Raw genomic sequence first — 21,718 nt, forward strand, 5'->3', positions numbered from 1 at the left:
TTCTGTTTTATAGGGCTTTCTATTTCCCAGCTTGTGCTGGTCCACTTTCCCACCCCATATCCAACAAACTTGTTTTAATATTCACTGGGACCAGCCTGTGAAATCTAGGACTGCCAAACCAGGAGATATGGTCACTCCAACTAAATAGTGACTCTAAATCCAGCACAAAATAGAGGACTATCTACATAATACTGTAGAAAGATTAGTCTTTGTTTCCTAGTCTGTTGTTGTAGTTAGAGTTTTTTTATATCCTGGGCCAGGACACCGCCTCATAAAATATTATCTGACTTTTCTAAATAGAGTAATATTATCATAAATTGGAAGAACAAAAATATATATCCAACATAAACGTTTCAAACAATGGCATATTAGTAACTTTTGATAATTATAAAATGCTTTGAAGAGGCAAGCTGTTGATACAAATTAGAAAAAAATACTCACATTTATTTAGACTTCTTTATGACTTTTCCAATTAGATGTTTGTCATCTTATCTCTGAGTTTTATAAAATTAGAATACAAAGTTGTTTTTCTGTCCTTGTTTCCCCTCCTAGATACAGCACTGTTTGTTAGATGTCAGTTGTTTCCCCATAAAAGCAGTGTTATAAATTATATTGTTTTGCCCTTGAGCTATAGATACATTTATCTCAGGACCTTGAGACTATATTGGATAAAATTAATTTGAAGAACTTTATTTGCAGATATCCTGATTCCAGGGAATGTTGAATTTTAGACCATTAAACCAGTGTGCTGATTTTTTTGTAGATTAGGACAAAAGCATTCTATTTAACAGATTAGCAATTATGAAAAATCTGTGTGTATTGGATTATATATTTTGTTTAGTTTTCATATTTATAGAGTATTTTAAACTAATTGTCTTGTGAAACAGCATTTCCAATCCTAGAGAAAAAAATACCAAAATCTAGAAATAATGGACATAAGGAAGACAATAATCCTCTTTCTACAAGCCAAAAGGAAAGAACCTAAGAGCAAACCTACATGACACAGATTTGTGGCTGGTGTCATCAATTTTTACAAACTATAGTAATGAACCTAAGACTGACATATAGTATCAGTAGCTTGTACCAACTCCATGACTTTAACAAATTGTATTACAGCAGTGCTTCATCCTCATAGCATAGCAAAAGAAAATGTGCATATGGCAGGAAGAGGGAAAAAAATATAGCAAATAGGATACCAAATCCTATATTTGGGTAATTAAGTTAGCACTTAGTTGTAAGAGCTTAAAAGCAGACTCTGGCATCAATATATACCTAGAATTAGTTAGATCAGAGCTGTCCAACTACTGAAAAGCTATGCAGTGTGTGTTCCTCCACCCCAGCACACAACTGTGCTGAATGGGTCCTTCAGGGGGCTATTAGCCCCCCCCCCCCCCAAGCGTTAGGTGCCATGTATCCCCTTCCTATCCCATTGTACCCTCACCCCACCCACAGTGGTGGAGACAAGAAGCAGAAGCTCGGAGAGCCTCTCAGCAGTAACAGGAATGATGAGGGGAGCAGCACCCAGACTGGAACCCTGGGGGTCACAAGTTATCTTCTCTCAAGCTAGTTTCAGCCCATGGGCCACTAGTTGGACAGCCATTTGTTAGACAACTTTTGTTTATAATAGACTCAGATACACTTTTGACATGCTTTTTCATTACACAAAAATTATATTCACATTATGATATCGATATAATGTTTAAAAACAGTAAGGCTTGGCATTAACTTTAGTAGACATGATAAATAATTAGGAAATGAAAGTAATTTAATATAATTATCTTTGCTTTCACGTAGAAGAAAAAGTTGATAGTTCTGTTAGTCAAATTTTTTGTCATTGCATTCTGGTAAATTAAAAGGTTTCAGGATTCATAGATTCATAGATTCATAGATGTTAGGGTCGGAAGGGACCTCAATAGATCATCAAGTCCGACCCCCTGCATAAGCAGGAAAGAGTGCTGGGTCTAAATGACCCCAGCTAGATACTCATCTAACCTCCTCTTGAAGACCCCCAGGGTAGGGGAGAGCACCACCTCCCTTGGGAGCCCGTTCCAGACCTTGGCCACTCGAACTGTGAAGAAGTTCTTCCTAATGTCCAGTCTGAATCTGCTCTCTGCTAGCTTGTGGCCATTGTTTCTTGTAACCCCCGGGGGCGCCTTGGTGAATAAATCCTCACCAATTCCCTTCTGTGCCCCCGTGATGAACTTATAGGCAGCCACAAGGTCGCCTCTCAACCTTCTCTTGCGGAGGCTGAAAAGGTCCAGTTTCTCTAGTCTCTCCTCGTAGGGCTTGGTCTGCAGGCCCTTGACCATACGAGTTGCCCTTTGCTGTACCCTCTCCAGGTTATCCGCATCCTTCTTGAAGTGTGGCGCCCAGAATTGCACGCAGTACTCCAACTGCGGTCTGACCAACGCCCTATAGAGGGGAAGTATCACCTCCCTGGACCTATTTGTCATGCATCTGCTGATGCACGATAAAGTGCCATTGGCTTTTCTGATGGCTTCGTCACACTGCCGGCTCATGTTCAACTTGGAGTCCACTAGGACTCCAAGATCCCTTTCCACCTCCGTGCCACCCAGCAGGTCATTCCCTAGGCTGTAGGTGTGCTGGACATTTTTCCTCCCTAGGTGCAGCACTTTGCATTTCTCCTTGTTGAACTGCATCCTGTTGTTTTCTGCCCACTTGTCCAGCCTATCCAGGTCTGCCTGCAGCTGTTCCCTGCCCTCCAGCGTGTCCACTTCTCCCCATAGCTTTGTGTCATCTGCAAACTTGGACAGAGTACATTTCACTCCCACGTCCAAGTCGCTGATGAAGACATTAAAGAGTATCGGTCCAAGGACCGAACCCTGCGGGACCCCACTGCCCACACCCTTCCAGGTCGAGACCGACCCATCTACCACGACTCTTTGGGTGCGACCCTCTAGCCAATTCGCCACCCACCGGACTGTGCAGTCATCCACATCACAGCCTCTTAATTTGTTCACCAGTATGGGGTGGGATACCGTATCGAAGGCCTTCCTGAAGTCCAGATATACGACATCCACCCCTCCTCCTGTGTCCAGGCGTTTCGTAACCTGGTCATAGAAAGAGACTAGGTTGGTCAGGCACGATCTGCCCGCCACAAACCCATGCTGGTTTCCCCTCAGCATAATTTGTCCTGCTGGGCTCTCACAAATGTGAGCCTTGATAATTTTTTCAAATACTTTACCAAGGATGGAGGTGAGACTGACCGGCCTATAGTTGCCTGGGTCCTCCTTCCTCCCCTTTTTGAAAATGGGGACCACGTTAGCCCTTTTCCAGTCCTCCGGGACTTGGCCCGTGCGCCACGAGCATTCGAATATTCCCGCCAGTGGCTCTGCAATGACGTCGGCCAGTGCCTTCAGCACCCTGGGATGGAGCCCATCCGGGCCTGCTGACTTAAAGGCATCCAGTTCTTCCAAGTGACTCTGCACCACCTCAGGATCTATGCATGGAAGTCTGGCGCCTTGCTGCTGCCTCTCTACAACCCCAGTGAGAGACTTGTTGTGCCCCTCGCTTAGGAACACTGAGGCAAAGAACTCGTTGAGGAGTTCAGCCTTGTCCCCTCTATCTGTCACCAATTGCTTCTGCCCATTTAGCAGGGGTCCTATTCCTCCCTGGGCCTTCCTTTTACTCCCTATGTATCTAAAAAACAATTTCTTGTTGTCCTTTACTTGGGTTGCCATCCTCAGCTCCATGGTAGCTTTGGCCCGCCTAACTGCCTCCCTACAAGCACGAGCAGAGGAGGTATATTCATCTTTAGTGATCTCACCCTGTTTCCACTTTTTATGTGCTCCCCTTTTGGCCCTTAGGCTGCCCTGGATTTCTCTGGTCAGCCATGGAAGCCTCCTGGCCCCTTTCCCTCTTTTGCCTCGCTCGGGGATCGTCTTGCTTTGTGCCCAAAGGATCGTTTCCTTTAGGCACAGCCACCCTTCTTGGGCACCCATCCCATCAAAACTCCTACTCTGCAGTGCTTCCTTGACTAATCGCCTAAGTGCAATGAGATCAGCTTTCCTAAAGTCTAGCACTTTCACCCTACTAGTTACCTTACCCACTCGCCGTCTTATGTTGAATTCTATCATAAGGTGATCACTGTCTCCCAGATAGCTACCGATTTGGAGGTCCCCTATCATGTCATCTCCCGTTGCCAATACCAGATCCAGTATGGCATTCCCCCTAGTGGGACCATACACCTCCTGTGTCAGGTGGAGGTCCTGTACTCAAGTTAGAAACCTGCGTGAGCGATGGGACCTTGTTGTCTGCGTCTCCCAGCAGATGTCCGGGTAGTTTAGGTCCCCCATGACTACCGCCTCTTTAGCTTTTATGGTCTCCGAGAGTTGCCTCAGGAGCCCCGCATCTATTTCTTCCCCTTGGTGTGGGGGTCTGTAACAGACCCCTACCACCAAATCCCTTTCTCCTTGCCCCCCATGTAGCCTAACCCACAATCCTTCTACTTCCTCAGCCTCGGATTCTGTCTTGATGAGGGTTGATGTATATTGCTCACTGACATAAAGTGCAACCCCCCCCCCCTTTCTTCCCCGACCTGTCCTTTCTGTACAATCTATAGCCCTCAATATGTACCGCCCAGTCATGGGATGAATCCCACCAGGTCTCTGTTAGCCCCACTAAGTCATAGGTGTTTAGTGCAAGCAGGAGCGCTAGTTCATCCTGCTTGTTCCCCATGCTCCTAGCATTAGTATATAGGCACTTGAGCCCTGCGACTGGCGCCTTTGCTGCCCCCCTGCTCCCAGTCCCATGGGGCCCATTGTTTCTTACCTTCTTGTTCCTTACCTGTTCTGTTGTGCTGGCCTCCCCATGGCTTTCAGGTTCCCAATGTTCTCCTTCTTCAGGCTGGGCTGTTCTTGTGGGTGCCACATGGTTTGGTGGTCCACAGCTTCCCCTGCCCTCGTACTCCCCTCCCCCCGACGAGCCTAGTTTAAAGCCCGCCGGAGAGAAGGGAATATCAGATGGGTTTAGCTGTCCAAAATGGATAGTAAAGTATCTTGCATGAGAAGGCATTTTTTTTTCTTTTTAACTGCTGTCTTAGCTAGTAATTACTTCAATTTACAGTCCTTGACAGAGTCATCTCAAACTGTTATGGTTTAAAGCTAAATTATCATTTCTATCAAAATAAAATAATCAGACTCTATAAGGAAGTAATAGAGTATCTTTTTCAGTATTAACAGTTGCAATTTTGGAGATCAAAATAATTTGTTTGTATTCATTCTCATTTCAGAGATGTAAGAGCTGATAGTTCTCAATGTTATCAGTTGGTTTGGTGATGTTCAGTACTTACAAAAATCAAACTCTGGGGCAACAGACAAAAAATATCCCATTGGATGAGACCAATGAAATAATTATATTTCTAGCAATACATTCTTCAGAGAAATAGTGAAAAAACATTTCTAATGGAAAACTATGGAAGTATCGTATAACTGCCCTACTGCTTGTCTATTGTACACAAGATGGGGAATGGACAGTAAACTAATGGACCAAAGAGAAGATACCAGAAGTAGTTACTGACTACTGTTTTTTGTTCCATTTTTTCCCATGCCTGTTTTCTGCAGGCACTCTGCTTTGTGGTTCAGTGGTTGAATCCTTGTTTACCATGTGGGTTACCCAGGTTCAATTTCTGGACGTGCATATGACTACAGCCGTCAAGGCACCAAATGTCCATACTCAGTCAGACCTTTGGATTTTGTCTCAATGGTCTAATGGGGGAATGGGAGGTCTGGGAAGCCACCACTCCTCCATACTCCTGCCTAGGTGTACATGTTGAACATCTGGATAACATCTCACACATGCGCCATGTTCCAGAGGGATCAACAATTGCTTACTACTTCTTAAGGCATTGTGTAGTTCCATTCAAAAACAAGGACTGTAAGGACAGGTACAAAGTGATTCCTCTGAAAACTATTGTTCTACTAGTGCTTGGTTGTTTCTTTCCCTTACCATTTTTCTCTGAGACTTTGTTCTTGACCATAGTGGTTGGGGGTTTTTTGGATTGTTTTTATTTTTCCACCCACTTAGTTTCTCTGAAGTATTTTGAGTAAAAATGTCATGTTTTATGTTAGGAATGTATAAAATATATGGATTCTGATGGTTTAAATATAGGGTTTATTGATCCTCGTGACAGTGAAGATGTGTTGGCTGGTTTTACATTACTTGTTTAGACAGGTAGTTATTCCATTTTATATTTCCTCATCAGGAAAGAGTTTGCTTCCTGTGATGATTTCAGTGATGTTAAGGCCCATTTTGAAAGCAGTTGAATGGGTATTGGGAAAATTTCTGTTGCTAATTCATATAAACTCTTACTGATTTTTGTTAAAACAGAAGAATTACATTTGAATTCACCTAATCATGCCATATTTTTTTTTCATGGTTTATGCTGTTTGGTGTGGAGTTAGCATAAATTCAAAGACAGATCCTGTTTTCCTTCCTCTCCCTATCTCCTTCCCTGTTCGTCACATAGTCCTGACTTCTTGTATTTCACATTGCTTAAGAACTATCAATCTCCAATTTGCACATATAGAATATCATCACTAATTTATTTATTTATTTTAAGACTTGTTACACGCTCAGTCTGTTGTAATTCTAAACAGTTCTGCATAATCTGTTCTACTTAAATTACTGTATTTTAAAATCAATAAACTAGTATGTGTCTCTTTAAGAAGGTAGCAAGGAGGTATAAAGAAAGTGGGTATGATAAACTTATTTGCATGGGCTGAGTACAGATATTCAAGTTAGGGGGAGGTTAGATTGAATTAAAAATAGCCATCTGATCCAAGATAAGTCATGATGGGAGATAGAGGGAGTTTGGTGGGATGGGGAGACAGGCAGGCTTCAGTGAAGATGGGGGGCCTGCAGAGTGATTGGGGGGCAGGCAGGTACTGCGGGAGGCATTGGGGAATCAGGGGGGAGAGTGAGGTTCACAGAGGGATTGGAGAGGCATGTGGGGGTCTGCAGGAGGGATTAGGGAGATTGGGAGGGCAGGCGGCATCTGCAGGAGGGATCAGGGGCAAGTAGTCTGTATGAGGGATCAGGAAATCTGGGGGCAGGTGACATCCCTGGGGGTGATTGGGGGGGCAGGTGGAATCCAGGGGGCTCACAGGGTCCACAGTGGGCTTGGGGGATGGGAGGACTCTCTTCCCCACCTCTTGGGGACAAGGGCTATTTTTAGGCCCCCAACCCCCAAATTAACAAACCCCCCTCCCTACCTAGTGAACCAACATCCTATCCCTCCTGCCCCACCCTGAACCCCATTTTAGTTGCTTAGCTCCCAGCACTGTCGAACACCAGTAAAACTGGCACTGGGAATGGCTTGCTAGATGGGGGAGGGTTAGCAGGCTGTTGGCAGGGAGTTAAAAATAGCCCAGTGCCAGGGATGGGGTAGGAAACGTGCAGCCCCAAGGCTGGGACCAGTGGCTGGGTTTTCCCAGGCCTGGACCTGTAGTGGGTACTGTATAGAAATTCAGGACAAATAAGTCTAAAAATGGCCAACTTGATCTAAGTTAGGTATACGTCAGAGGTAGGATTAAATTAGATCAGGTCAGCCATTTTTAGACTCATCTAACTCTCCTGAACTTCAATACAGTTTGCACTTAGATCCACCTAACTAGTGTAAGGCCCACACCTAGGTGAATTAGGTTAGTTCGGGTGGCTATTTTTAATGCAATCTAACCTCCCTGTGACCTCCCCAAATGCCTGTATGCAGCCTTAGTGAGAAGGCATATGACGTAGATTTTTGTAGCTGAGGTGGATGGTATCAGGACACAAAATAGATCAAGGCAACAAGGGAAGATCATATAAAAAGTTGGGATAGGCGAAGATGTGTTAAGGTGGAAGGAGATTCTGCAAGATAGGAGAAGATGAAAGGCTGTAGTTAAGGCGGTTTTAGGCCCTTGAGGCCTCTGAGACCGGAGAGAAAGTACAAATTAAAAAAATAAATAAATGTTCACACATCAACAGGATAGTCATGAGTTCATGTGTGAAAAGAAGGGGAATTGATAGTTCAATGAGATTCCTATTTGTAAAAATGAAACACAGTTTAACAGTGAATGTATTGAGTGAAGTTTTACTTAACTAATATTTATTAGTGAAACCAGAAATGAATAAGAACATAAAATAAATATGTAAGGAATTACAATCAGAATGTCTGATATTTTTGTAATTGTATACTAGGCATCCAGGATCAAAACAATCTGGGTCTATCAGGAAAATCTTAATGCTGGTACAGATGTTCAGAAGAAATTTATAGTTCAAATAGTCAGAAATAGATACCTAATTTTTCCTGAAAAAATATGTGCACACAGATAGCAAAGTGCATACAAAAACTAAATAAGAAAAAACATTCTTATCCAAATGTCAGATTATCAAAACTGTTTCTTTTCCCTGAATCTGAGATCTTTATAAAAAAACAAATTTCCTTCATCTGATTCTGTAACCATCCAAAGATTTCAAATATCTTTTGACCTTAAAATATATATAAACAAGCCAGGCGATTATACACACAAAGAATTGTTCGTATATGATTAACTATTTTTTGTCTCCAAAGTCATGTTTGAAAATCAATACAAAAATACCCTTTTAATAAGCAGACCAATATTTTATATGTGTAACCTAAATACCTCCACTTTGACAATTTTCACAAGCTACCATATCCTAATATCATTTTAAATATGCTTACTAATTTGTGCAACCTGACTCATTGGTCATCCATTTTCTAGGAATATTGATGGCAACTGCTGTGGCAATTGCAGAGATGCTGTCACATAATCAATGTAAATCCAGTAGGAAGTGAAATAACTGTTCTTTTCTGTTTCTTTGTTTCTAATAATATACATGAGATAAGCAGCAATCCAGAAAATCAGGGAGATACTTTCATGAGTAGCTAAATAATTTATATATAAAGAATTTGAATGCATCTTTGGGATTGACAATGCAAAATATTATAAAAAGTAGACAAATCTAAGATATATTTTAGATAGTATGACAGTTTTATATTTCCAGTGGAAGCTGTTAACAAGTCAATGTCTAACCAATTACCAAGCTCCTATGTACAAGAGTACAGTATTCCCAGAGGTTGGACACAGATGTTGCCTATGTGCCACCATAAAAATGTTTATGTTGGCACAAAGGCCAAGCAAGCAGACGTCTATGTCCCTTGTCATGCCAAAAATTGTGGCAGAAACAATAGCTAGCATACATTTCTGCTGGGATTTATTTTTGTTTTGGGTTTTGTTTTTTTTTTGGTGGATACTTTTGTTTTGGGGCAAGAAATCCTAGATAGGCAGGATCAGACCCATGAAGCCCCAGGACACCTGCCAGGTTTCCACATTTGCAAAGGCATTCTCAGCATTTCCTGGCACAGGACATGCATATTGCACAGCTGCATCATGAGTCAGAGTGTGCCAATGTAAATGGGAGAACCCTGGGTTTCCTGGCAAGGGATCCCTCCAGAAGTGCATAATTCACTGACATGCCCCAACTTGGGGCATGCCTCTACAAACAGGGGAACTCTGGGGGCACAACAGCATGATACACACACCTGGAAAATCCCTTGCCAGGGAATCCCTGAGTGTGCCTCTGTGGGTGGTGAAACCCAGAGTTTCCCCTTTTGCAGAGACATGTCCCAAGTGTTCTACAAGATGGGGGCCCTGCTTCTCCTTTGAGTGACAGGGGTCTGACCCTGCAGGACAATGGGCAATGTCTGTTTTACACAATGATGCGGATCATTTGGTGATGCCCTTTTATAACCATACACTTTGAATTGGAAGCACCTGCCATATACCATATGTGGGGGCCGAGTATAGCCGGAATGGGGCCGCACCGATGGAGTGGAATTAGGCACAAACGCGTACTGGTTGAATTGAAAAGAACTTTACTTACAAACTGGCGTACAGGGACTTGCATCAATGCACACAGTGTAGGCACGCTCCGTACAGGTTACAAACAAAAGAAAGAAACCAGGTGGCACACCGATGTTTTCCGAGCATGCAGGGTGCGGGGTACGTCGGGACGGTCGGCGACGGGGAGTGGTTGGCGGTTGATCAGGCCTCCACTTTGCTCCAAGGTTCACGAGGAACTCGTTCCCAACATACACACGGAGTTCTCCGACTTGGGCGGAAACTACCCAAGCTTTTATACGGCTAGTGAGCCAATTGCTAGCCGCCGGGTATGAATAATTTACAATGAGCCAATCGGTAGCATGCATCCAAACAATGCAGCTGCTAGTTTTGGCGGGAGCTGATCACTGCACCAAGGCTTTTCCAGCCATAGCGAGGCATCCCTTGCACCGAGTACTCGCATCGTGCTAAGAATTCTGCTGTGTCGAGGCACTTTTAATTACTAAGTACAGACACCATATACCTTCGCGAACTAACTGTTTCAAATACAACTTTCTGTATTTAATAATCCATAGAAGTAGGTATCTGTCTGTCTCACGTGACAATAGAATTACTCGGAGACATCAGGTCGCTGAACATAATCCTCAACTGGAAGATAAAGCGAAGGTGGAGGGACCTCTCCTGGATGCAAAAGTCTGGGCAGCATGTATGGAGACAGTGAGCTGCCCACACCACAAAGTGTTGTGGATACATACAAACATTTAAAACATATTAGATTAGAATGAGTGTTTTCTATAAAGAAGTGATTAATTTTGTATGCTACTTTTAATCAATAATGTTAACCTTCTCCACTTCTCCAGTACTACTTATCTAGAAATGCTGGAATTACTGGTTCGTGTCTGTGTCATTCACAGATATTGGCTGACCTAGAAAACCATGCACTGTTTAAGGATGACTTGGAATGCCAGAAACTGATTTTGGAAGCCATGAAATATCATCTTTTACCAGAGAGACGAACTCTAATGCAAAGTCCAAGGACAAAACCTAGAAAATCTACAGTTGGGGCACTTTATGCTGTTGGAGGAATGGATAACAACAAAGGTATAGGATGATAATTTTTCTATAAACAGGTTATATTTTGTATCTGTGACTGTATGTTTAGCTTAATATCAAATAGGGAAATAATTTTCTGTTCCAAGTTTTTGGAATCTATATCAAGCAAAGATAGCTCCTAAGACTTTTGGCTTATATTAACTCACAGAGGGAAAATATTCCTTTTTTTAACTAATGAAGAATATTTCTTTCCTGTATGGGGAAAATAATTCAGGTTACTAAATTTATCCTCATAAATGACACTTAGACTCTGTGAATGTTATTTGGGAGTTCTCTTTAATTTAATCCTCAGAGTGAATTCTTCCCTTTATAAATGCTGCCACACAAATGTTTTCTATTTCCATTTATGGGTTAAAATATTATTTCACCATTTAATAATTCTTTCCCATTTTAAAAATAATGTTATTAATCTATGATTAATGGATTCTTGTGGAGTCTAATCATGGAAGTTATAATTTCCTAAAACTATTTTAATTAAATATTTAATGTGGAAAATTTGGAAAACCAAATTTGGTTGGAGCAAAATATTCTGGGATTTTGGTGAATTCTTTAAGAATAGTACTTCTTTGTTTTTAAAATTGGCAAAGCAGTCAACATGATGTCCTGCTTTTCAAACCAAAGATATTGTTTCAATAAGAATTATTGTATAGAACCTGGCTGTGTTAGAGAGATGTTGTAGCCATGGATTATCCAAGAAACAGTGATTTCCTCGGGCAATATCTTCTATTTGGCTAAATGCATAGTTTCATTTGAGATAAGCTTCCAAATGCTTGAAATACTTCTCCACTGCATTCTCCTTCTTCCATTCAAAAGCTTGTCTAACTCTATCTCAACTATGCAGATGGTCTAATAAATGATATCACCTGAAGAAATCAAGGGTCTTTCATTAGAGAACCTGTCATTTTTAGTTTAGAATTAGAGATGAGTTTTAAAAGTTCACTACAACAAACCAACACTATCTTCATCTTCCAGTAAATATTTAGGCTAAAAGAGTCTAAAATCAAAATATATAAAATTATTAACTTGAATCTAAAAATAAACAAGTTACAAACAATAAAAAGAGGATATAAATATAAGGGAAAAATAGAGTTAATTTTATTTTAGAAAGCAAAATCACTTTCACAAAATGTACATAACTTCAGGAGGATTGAAATATTTTTTGTTTTTCTTAAATAGCTGTACAGATGTTTATTTCATAGGTTATCTGTTAGAAAGTGGTGGAATTAAGAAAATTATTTGCCCTTATATGTAAATTCACTGTCAACACAATGCAGATTCACAACATAATGGAACATTTTGGAAGTAATCTGGGCAATGCTTTATATAAAACACTATTGTAATGAAATGTATTAAATAAACCTGGGACAAATCTGAGTTGACAGTTTGAAAGAAGGTAAATCTTTTATGCCCCACATGATCTTCATGGAACATGTCTATGGTACGTTATTAATTAGATATTAAGCAAACAATTCCAATTAGAGCTATGAAGGATGTTGGAATGTACCATAGGATAGGATGGTATCTTTTAAGCTTTACCATAGGACAGCTTGTACCATAGGATGTACCATAGGATCCAAGCTTGTACCATAGGATAGGAAGGTATCTGGTAAGCTTTTAAAAAAGTAGAACATCTGGATGGCATTCCTCAGCTAATTAAGATCTCATTTTCAGGTTGTGTGTATGTGTGCCCTTTCAACATCAGGTTTGTTTTGTCTCTTTAAATATAATTAATTTTAGAACTAAGTTGGGCAGTGCCCCAGCTTCTACTGTACAGTATTATCTTTTTTCTTTCTTTCTTTCTTTTGTTTTTGGTTATAAGGATATAATCTTAAGTGTCACTGAATCCTGAGAACAAAAGTGAATCCTACAGCTTCCTCAATGCCAGGCAGTGGAGTGAGAATATAAGGATATATATTGGGAAACTACTGTTCTCTGGGGTCATATAACATTTAGTGGCTTTCCATTTTATTCTTAAGAGCATTCCACCCACACAGCAGTGTGCCTGGTTGTGCATTATGATGTGTGCCTGATTGCATAATCAACTTGCAAGTATTATTGGGGCTTCCGCAGAACATTTTCCCGTGAAAAGTTGTTTCAAGATTTTGCACATTGGGGAATATTAGAAGTTTTTATATTTCACAGTTAAGTTTCAAACAAGTGTAAAGGAGTTACATTTCCACTTCTCACTGAACTTTGGTGAGGATTTTAACTTAACTCCGGTAGTTGCCTTTGAAAATCTTAGCTTCATTGTTTTTAATAGTTTCATACATTTGCATGCAGATTGTGCATTAGAACATTCCTGTGTCTAGTTATAAACCCCACTAGTAGTATGCTGTATTGTTCTGCCTCTTTCTGAATCTCAGTGCATATGAGTGTACCCATACTCAACAAATGGTGTAATTTTGGGAAATTAAAGGACAAGGCTTAGTTTTATATATCTTGGCTGTGGAGAGGGTTATGGATTGGCATTTCTGGTCCAATTGGATTAAAAAAATGAGCTAGCTTATGTGCTTCCTCTTTAACTCCAAACTTTCTTTTATTTCTAAAAGCTCTTGTCTATAAATCCTCAGGTTTATCTACTTCCTCTAAAATTAAACAAGTCATATTGTTGCAATATCATTCTTTATTTTCCCTATCAACTTCAATTTTAACTTTTTAATTTCCTGTTAGCTGTGTTGGAGGGTCTCAATGGCAACATACTGCCTCTGACCCAGTGGCTTGGGGCCTTTGATTTAAACAAATGTTCGCGTTCTTTGGAGAAATGGTGTTGTCATTGGACCTTGTGTTGAGAGCAAATTCGGGCCTGGATCATGGAGCTCTCTGTTAAGCAGGTCAGCAGATGGCATCTACCTGACCCACCCTCTGCAGAGTGATGCCGGCTACCTGCAGAGGCCCTGGAATAGAGTGCCGTGTGCACACCCACGTGCTGAGTGCGGAGCCTGAGTGTATGGGGTGCACTACCCATATAAAAGGGGGCTCTGATTGACAGGCCAGTGTGTGAGAGACTGGGTGTGTGGTGTGGCTGGACTGAGAGCTTGACTAAGAGGTCTGTGTGCATTTTTGGGGTGTGGAGAGGCTCCGAGAGATTGGAGGAAGGTGTTTGCTGAGGGAATTGGTGGTTGCATTGCTAGGGTGAGAGACTAGAGTGAGAGAAAGGATAGAGTGACTGGTTTCTTTGGCCGGTTTACTGTGGAGCCACACCACGCTAGATTTCAGTGACCTGTGGGGCTCCATCGATCTCCTCCCTCTGTTGCTGTGAACCTTCGCTGGAGGTAGATAGGGTCAGCTCCCCAGTTTTCTTCCCCCTTGGGTGTGTATAAAGCAGTGGCCCTCTACTTCCCATTGTAAGTATCACCCATTCCTTTTCTCCCTCACTCTTGTCCTGGTTGTGGGTTATTCCTTCTTGTTTGTGAGGGGAAAGTAAGCCCTACTGAGCAGCTGCCTGAGGAACAGACCACAGTCGGGAGACCAGAGGCAGGGACACGAGCCTAATAAAGTTTCCCCTCTCCCTCAATAAAATCTACCTCATCCTTGAGTAAATATTATTTTGTTGTATTGGTAACTTTATTATATTGGTAACAAATATTATATTTGTTGTATTGGTAATCGTCATTATGGAAACCAGGTGCATATATGTGTTATGCATCTATTGTTTGTTGCAATTTAATAAACCGTTTTATTCGTATACCTTTAGCAGTTCTCTTAGTGATCATTAATTAAAACCGGTGATAGATGTGGACAGCGCGAAGACCCACCATATCTTCCTGGGAAGAGATCCAAGAGGAAGCAGCTGTTTGGGCCTGTTTTATAATTTGATTTAAAAGAGTGATCTTTCTCCCCCAACACTTGAGCTTTATGATCTCAAAGTGAACAATTAGTCATGAGCACCTTAAGGATGTCAGAAACAGATCAGGGGAAGTTCAGAGTACTGCAGACAGATGATAAAGCACAGGTTTGTTTCAACATGGCAATAAGAACTACTGTAGAGAGGCCATTCATGGCAATGGAAGCTACCTCACAAAATTCTAGGTGTGGTGGAGGAGTCCTCTGAAGCCAGGTTCTCTGCCAGTGAGTTCAGGTTTTATTTATTCAAATCTGGGTCAACTACCTGTGTTGGCTGCCTGGGGATATTGGATTCAGGCCACATGGGTCATTGATACTCAAATAGCTGTAAAATGTAGATCAGTAGAGGTGAACTTTCTTGGCAGGCATGCAACAATACACTTCCTGATGCCATTCTGATTCCTTTCTCCTGCCCAATCTGTTGCTCTACTTTTTGCTCCCTGTCCTGTACTCCTTGCCCAATCTGTTGCTCTTTCTGCTTCCTGCCCAACTGTTGCTGTGCTACTTGCCCCCTCCCTATCTTCCATGTGCCACACACTGAGGCTGCTATTGCCACTTGTGGCATGGATTACACAAGTTAGCCGACCCTTGTGTAGATTATGCTGCTTAATAAGAATCAGCTGCATGATATGAATGAGCTAATTTTAGTATCTATCTAGGTATGATCTATCTAGCTTTTTTAAAAACAAGGGATTAAGTCATCCAAGTTGGGTGTGTGGAGCTGCACTATTATGTATTGAGTCAAATGTGTATTATCAACTTCCCTGGTGGTTCACATGTGGGGTTTGGATGAGGCAATCCTAAATGGGTAGGCTGATGTTCATCTGGCACTCTCTGGAAGCCACAAAGCAGATACTAGAAATCATTATTGTAAACCTGTGTGAAAGGGAACTGGAAGTTAGTAGGAATTAATTATCATGACACAAACATTTTTGGGGAGTACAAGGATACCCATAGACTAGTATAATGGAGAGTTTCCAGATTAGCAAGGTCCACAGATATGCACTGAAAAGCTGGGTAATGACCACCAAAAATTTATACTGAATCTTTGAGGGTTTGTTTTTTTTTAATTTCACCAAATATATTTTTATCACACATTTAGGAGAAAGTTGACACCCTCTGGTTATCCTCCTAGCAATGGGGGTGGGAGGCAGCCAAGCTCATTGGTGGCATTTTTTTGGTGGCAAATATCACGAGAAGATACTCATTATCACTTCATAGTACTCATTCTGTTCCCTGATAAATGAAAGTTAAAACTGAGTTAAGGGATACTATCCCCTTTCTCAATGGGGGTGGGAATCTTACTGTCTGGGACAGTGGAGAAACACTAGCCCTCTCTAGCTGCTCAGCCCTTCTATTTAGGTTTAATAGGAGTCCCAGCTGTAGGAGGGATGACAGCAACCCTCAGATCAGTGGAAATAAGCTGAACTATTGCATGAGCTATTGCTAGATATTTCCTAAATGCATTAATTTAATAAAATTATGGTCTTATTGGAATCAGAAAAAAAGGGCAAGATGGGACTTCAGGAACCTGTTCAAAGCAGAATTATCTCTGTCTAAACTATCCCATAAAAATATTGATATAACTTCCTCTTAAAACTTCTAGTGATTGAAACTCTACAACCACTGACAATAATTTGTTTCAATGCTTAACTCCTCTCAGTCCCCTGGCAGACATTCAGTTAAAGGGGGTAGGATAGGATCTGAACCCTGATCCCCAAAATTGCACCTCCTGCCACGTTACATGTACAAGGCAGGAGGCATGACTGGAATCGAGGATTAGGTCCCAATCACACCCTATTGCTTCCACTCTACCAGCAGGTAACAAGCCAGGTTCCCGATTCACCCATCTTGAAGCACCAGTCAGCTGACTGGCACTCCCAGCCTCGGAAGGTGTACTGGAGGCAAAGGCTCAAATGTGCCCCTGAGCCTAGGAGCATGGAGCGGCCTCAGGAGCGCGTTGGAGTTAAAGACTCTGGTGTACTCTCAGGGCTAGAAGCCCCAGTCAGCTGATCACCCTTGTTGTGTCCTGAGTTCAGTTCACTGAGGCAGAAGCCACTTTTACAAAGAGGTTTCTTTATTCCTTCTAACAACGCACACACTGAGCCATCAGACTCTGTTCTCCAGCTCTATCTCTCTGCGTATCTCTTAAAGGTATACAATTCTCACATCTCTCCTTTCCAAGTAAAGTCATAAGCCATTTAACTAATAACTATATATCTATATTAGATATAGATATAGATACATAGATATATAGAGAAATACACACACACACACACACACACACATATACACACACACAATAATTCAAAATTTTAATAAACTACCAAGTTTTAATCAGTTTCTTGCAGTGTCCTCAGTCTTTCAGATCTACAAGGCATTACATTAGTCTCTACATCATCTTAATTGGTCCAGGCTATAGTCTCTGCATTTTTCCCTTGGCCTCATTCTAGTCTCCTCCATGTCCTTCTCCAGTTTGGACAGTTCCTGGATGTGCTGAAGGTGCTTCCTATTTCTTCTGTAGGTGTTTCCTTCATTTGGCTCCACTTCATAGGATCTAGGAGCTACCTCCTAAGTGAAAACTGTTTTCTCTACCCATGTATGCGGCACATGTACCCTGCCTTGGAGTAGCGTCTCGGAGTACATGAGAGTACCCTATTTCTAGTGCTAGTGACTCCTTAACATAATAAAGATTTTGTTTATAGTTATCATGGATCATATAAGAATTTATGTCAGGTTTTTTGTTTCTTAGCAGTGGTTACCAAATTAGACATTCTTGTTCTAAATTTCCTGTTAAATAAAAGATCATTTGGCAAAAGTCCATGTTTCAAAGGAGATGGTCTATAATTTAGTGATGCCAGATAAGGATCTGTGTGAGAGTTCTCTGCTTTGCTTAGCAGCCTTTTTACTATTTTGATAGCATTTTATAGAAATCCATTAGACTGTGGACATCTTGGTTTAAAAGTAATGTATAAACCTACATTCCTTTGCAAAGCACTTGAACTCATATCCATCAAACTGAGGTCCATTGTCAGACCTGACCTGCACGTGTTATGCCATGTATGACAAAGAAAGGTTGTATGTTTTCTGTTACATGCTTAAAAGCACATTTTCTCCAGTCCTGCTACTTCTGGATAGTGAGAGTAAAAGTCTAGAATCAATACATACTTATATAGTACTGCTGATGCCTTATGATCACCACATTTGTGAATAGATCTTTGGACCAGGGGTCAGCTCTTCCTCTACTTCCACTAGTATTGGAAGTTTTGCTTGACTACGTCTGTATTTTTGTGGGGTTGAACATGCATAATATACTGTTTTAATATCCATACTTATTTGTGGCCAGTACAGTGTTTTTCTAGCCCTGCTTTTGCATTTCTTTATACCCAAGTGTCCTTCATGTATCCTTGGTAACATATCCAGATGTAATACTTCAGGAACAATAAGCCTGTCGTTTGTAAACAGGAGCCCATATTTTACTGACAGCTCTGCTTCAAACTGGTGATAAGGACTGGGTATGTAACTTGCAGGCCATTCTGCATTAATGGCCTGTATTACTATTTGTAAAGCCAATTCTTGTACCATGACATCTGGAAGTACAGTTCATATTTTATCAGAAACTGGGCACATTTTCTGTAACAAATTGACATGAACAATGTCTAACTGTGGGTTTGATTCTATTTCTGTTCTGTCAAAAGCTTTAGACACAATATCCATCACTACTATTTCCCTAGTTTTTATTCTAATCTTAAATCACATAACTGAAATTGAAAGAATAGTCTTTGTAATCTCAGAGGTTTGCCACTAAGGCCTCTTTTTGCTATTGCCACCCATGGCCTGTGATATAGTTCAGCTAATATCAGTCTCCCATACAGGAAGACATAGAACTTTTTACATATATGCACCAGAGCAAAAGCCTCTTTTTCAATTTCAGTAACTGGTGTTACTGTGCAGTACTGTTGCCACATGTTTTTTTTCCCAGCACTACTGTGCAATAGTGTGGCATCATGGTTAGTACCTGGCAGCACTACTGCACGGTATTAATGAGCTACAGCACACTACCTTATTGCTAGTGCAACATAGCATCTCACGTAGATGTGCCCACTGACACTTACTTTTAGTTAAAGCCCTGGAAGCATATGCTTTGGATATTCAGTGCTTCCCATACTTTTGCATGAGTGCTGTCCCAGGACCATCCTTAGAGGCAGCTGTAGATAGTTTTGTCTGATGTGTGTTGTCAAAGAATCTAAGCACTGGAGCCTGCTGTAATAACTGTTCCCATATTTATTCTTTATTTTTGTTCAGTTAAGCTCTCAGCTTGCTTTATGTTTGTACCAAATTAGGTACAAACTTCCACAGAAAGATTACCATTCCCAGAAACTTTTGCATGTTCCCTTTTCTATGGGAGGTGGCACATTAATTGAATGTACCCTGCTGGGAGCTATTTGTATGCCTTGGTCGTTATTCACTCAAATATGTTATTTCTCTGACTCTACTTTTATCCTTTTGTCTACTGAGTTTTAACCCTGCTGACCAAAAGCTTTCCAGACCTCTCTGAAGCCTCTGATAATGTTTCTCCAATAATATGTTAATATCCCCATATTAAAATATTATATATATACTCTTTGGCACCTTCAACACCATCAAATATGTGTTATATATATTAATGAGACATATATATATATATATATATATATATATAAAACCCTTTTGGGTTACATTTTGGTGCTAAATGTACCCCAAAAGGCAATCTGCACAAGCAGAATCTTTTTTATGGAGTGTTGAACCTTGCAGAAAAGTCTGCTGAGTTTCTCTAACAGAACCTGCCAAAACCCAGCTGATGTATCTAATGTAGAGAAATATGTTGATTGTGCCATCTCTCCAAACATATCTTTTCTTCTGGGAGTGGGTAAATGTTCTCTTTTTACATATTTATTTAGTTATTTTGGATCTAGACAAAGCCAAAAAGATTCCATCTTTTTTATACACCAATACTAACAAATTAACCTACTTTGTCAGTTTGTCTGTTTTCTCATTAATATCTTGAGCAATCATCTTGTCTAGTTCAGTTTTCAGACTTCAGCATTGAGTTAAATAAGCTTTCTGGGACCATGTATTGTAGGAGTATAGAGTTCAGACAACTCAATCTTATAGTTTTTGTTCAGCTTTCCAAGCCCCTCAAATACATCCTGAAATGTATCTTCAATTTTACAATTTTACAATGTCCCTCACTGGTATATATTCTCTGAATAGGACCTCGTGTTTGACAGGTCTTTAGCCCTAATATAGCCCTAATATAGATACATGTTTTCCTGGCACACCCATGAACTGAATTTTTTCTTTACTATTTTTTGTCTTGTGTCTTTTTAGCACATGTGCCAATAGCAGGAATTAGCTCCCCACTGTATTTTTCAGACCTTTACAATGTAATGTGGTATAACACTGGCTCATGCACCATTGTCCAGTTAAAATGTTCCAGGAGTTATATTCCAGCATGATATTCCAGTCTTCTATTGATGTTGTATCTCAGGGGCAGGCAATTATTTCAACTGGTGGGCCACTTAATGAATTTTGGTGAGCTGTCGAGTGCTGCACACAAAATCTTTCAGAATATATAATTTTAACAAATTATAGATAAAAAATACCATACACTAAACAACAAACATCTACTATAACATATTTTAATTTTATTTTAAAATACTTTTTTTGCCCTAATTTATGGGGGGGGGGGGATTGAGTAGTGTATATAGAGGTGATTATGTACTAGCTCAAAATAAAGTCTTACTTTTGTATATAGTATGTGGGAGTTGTGGGGGGGTGTTGGGAGTGTGTATGAGGGGGTGTGGGTGTGGGGGGTGTAAATGCATGTGTGTGGGAGGGTGCCCATGCACTAGGTCCTGAAAGCCAGCTGGGAGTAGGGGAAGGAGGGAATAGGAACAGGGGGTGCATACAGCAGACCTTGCCCAGGCAGTGCAGTAAAGGTGTAGATGCAGATGCAGTCTAACCTTGCATCTGGCCCATAGCTACCCCCTCAATGCTCCGCATCAGGCTGAGCCCTGCCTGTTCCTGCCCAGGGCAACCCATACCACACTCCTGCACACACCCACCTGATACCCGCTGATGACCGGGCACCTGTTAGCACATACAGTTTCCCAGCAGGGCTGCTCCCACTGCTGCTGCAGCCACCTGCATGCTGTTCAGCTTCTCCCACCTCCAATAGTTCCTCCTCCTTCTATTGTACCACTTTGGGTAGTAGGTGCCCAGCCTCAGGAAGGTATCCTGGGTACCAAATGCCCAGAATACAGAAGGGAAGCTGCAACTGGGTGGCTCCTACTGTTGCCAAAACGGCTAGTTTCGTTCCCCTGGAGGCTTGTTCAATTACCCTCAAGGAAAGAGTCACACATACAGGCTGGGTCCATCTAGGTTTATTGTTTGCAAACAGTTCGACCGAGGAGCAGAGAGCTCAAATCAGGGCCGACGATGAATCCGGCCTGGAATCACATTTTTATAGCTTACATTCAACAGAGTCTTGACGTACTAGAAGTTTATTGGCTGCAGTACCAGTTCCTAATTGTGACGTCTTATCTTGTAGGCTGTACTTAACTAGTTATTGGTTAATGTGACTTATCAGGGTTAGTACGTGCGCACTCAAAGGTAGAATTGCAGCATGCTCAGAAGAAAAGAGCAATTTCAACAAAGTTAGTTAAACTTTAGTAACTTCTTATCTTAACGTAACCTTAAGGCACTGGACAGAGATGATTTCAAAATGCAAGGCAAGCAGTAAGAACCACAGCTTGGACATTAGACCTCCTGATCTTTACACAAAAGGGTCATAAGATGGTCATAAGACACTTCTATCATATGGTTGTTGCTCAAGCATTACTGAAAAATTATGGGGGCTA

The 21,718-nt window shown here is 41.2% G+C and overlaps 1 protein-coding gene across 1 annotated transcript in view; it reads left to right on the forward strand.

The window, feature by feature from the left end:
• Positions 1-21,718, forward strand: part of KLHL1 (kelch like family member 1) — a 556,958-nt gene that overhangs the window by 343,615 nt on the left and 191,625 nt on the right. Inside the window, exon 6 of the mRNA XM_019488567.2 lies at positions 10,775-10,961. Within this exon, the coding sequence (XP_019344112.1) occupies positions 10,775-10,961 (187 nt within the window). The remainder of the gene's footprint in view (positions 1-10,774; positions 10,962-21,718) is intronic.

Source organism: Alligator mississippiensis, chromosome 1 (assembly GCF_030867095.1).
Source record: "Alligator mississippiensis isolate rAllMis1 chromosome 1, rAllMis1, whole genome shotgun sequence".
NCBI classification, from domain to species: Eukaryota; Metazoa; Chordata; order Crocodylia; family Alligatoridae; genus Alligator; species Alligator mississippiensis.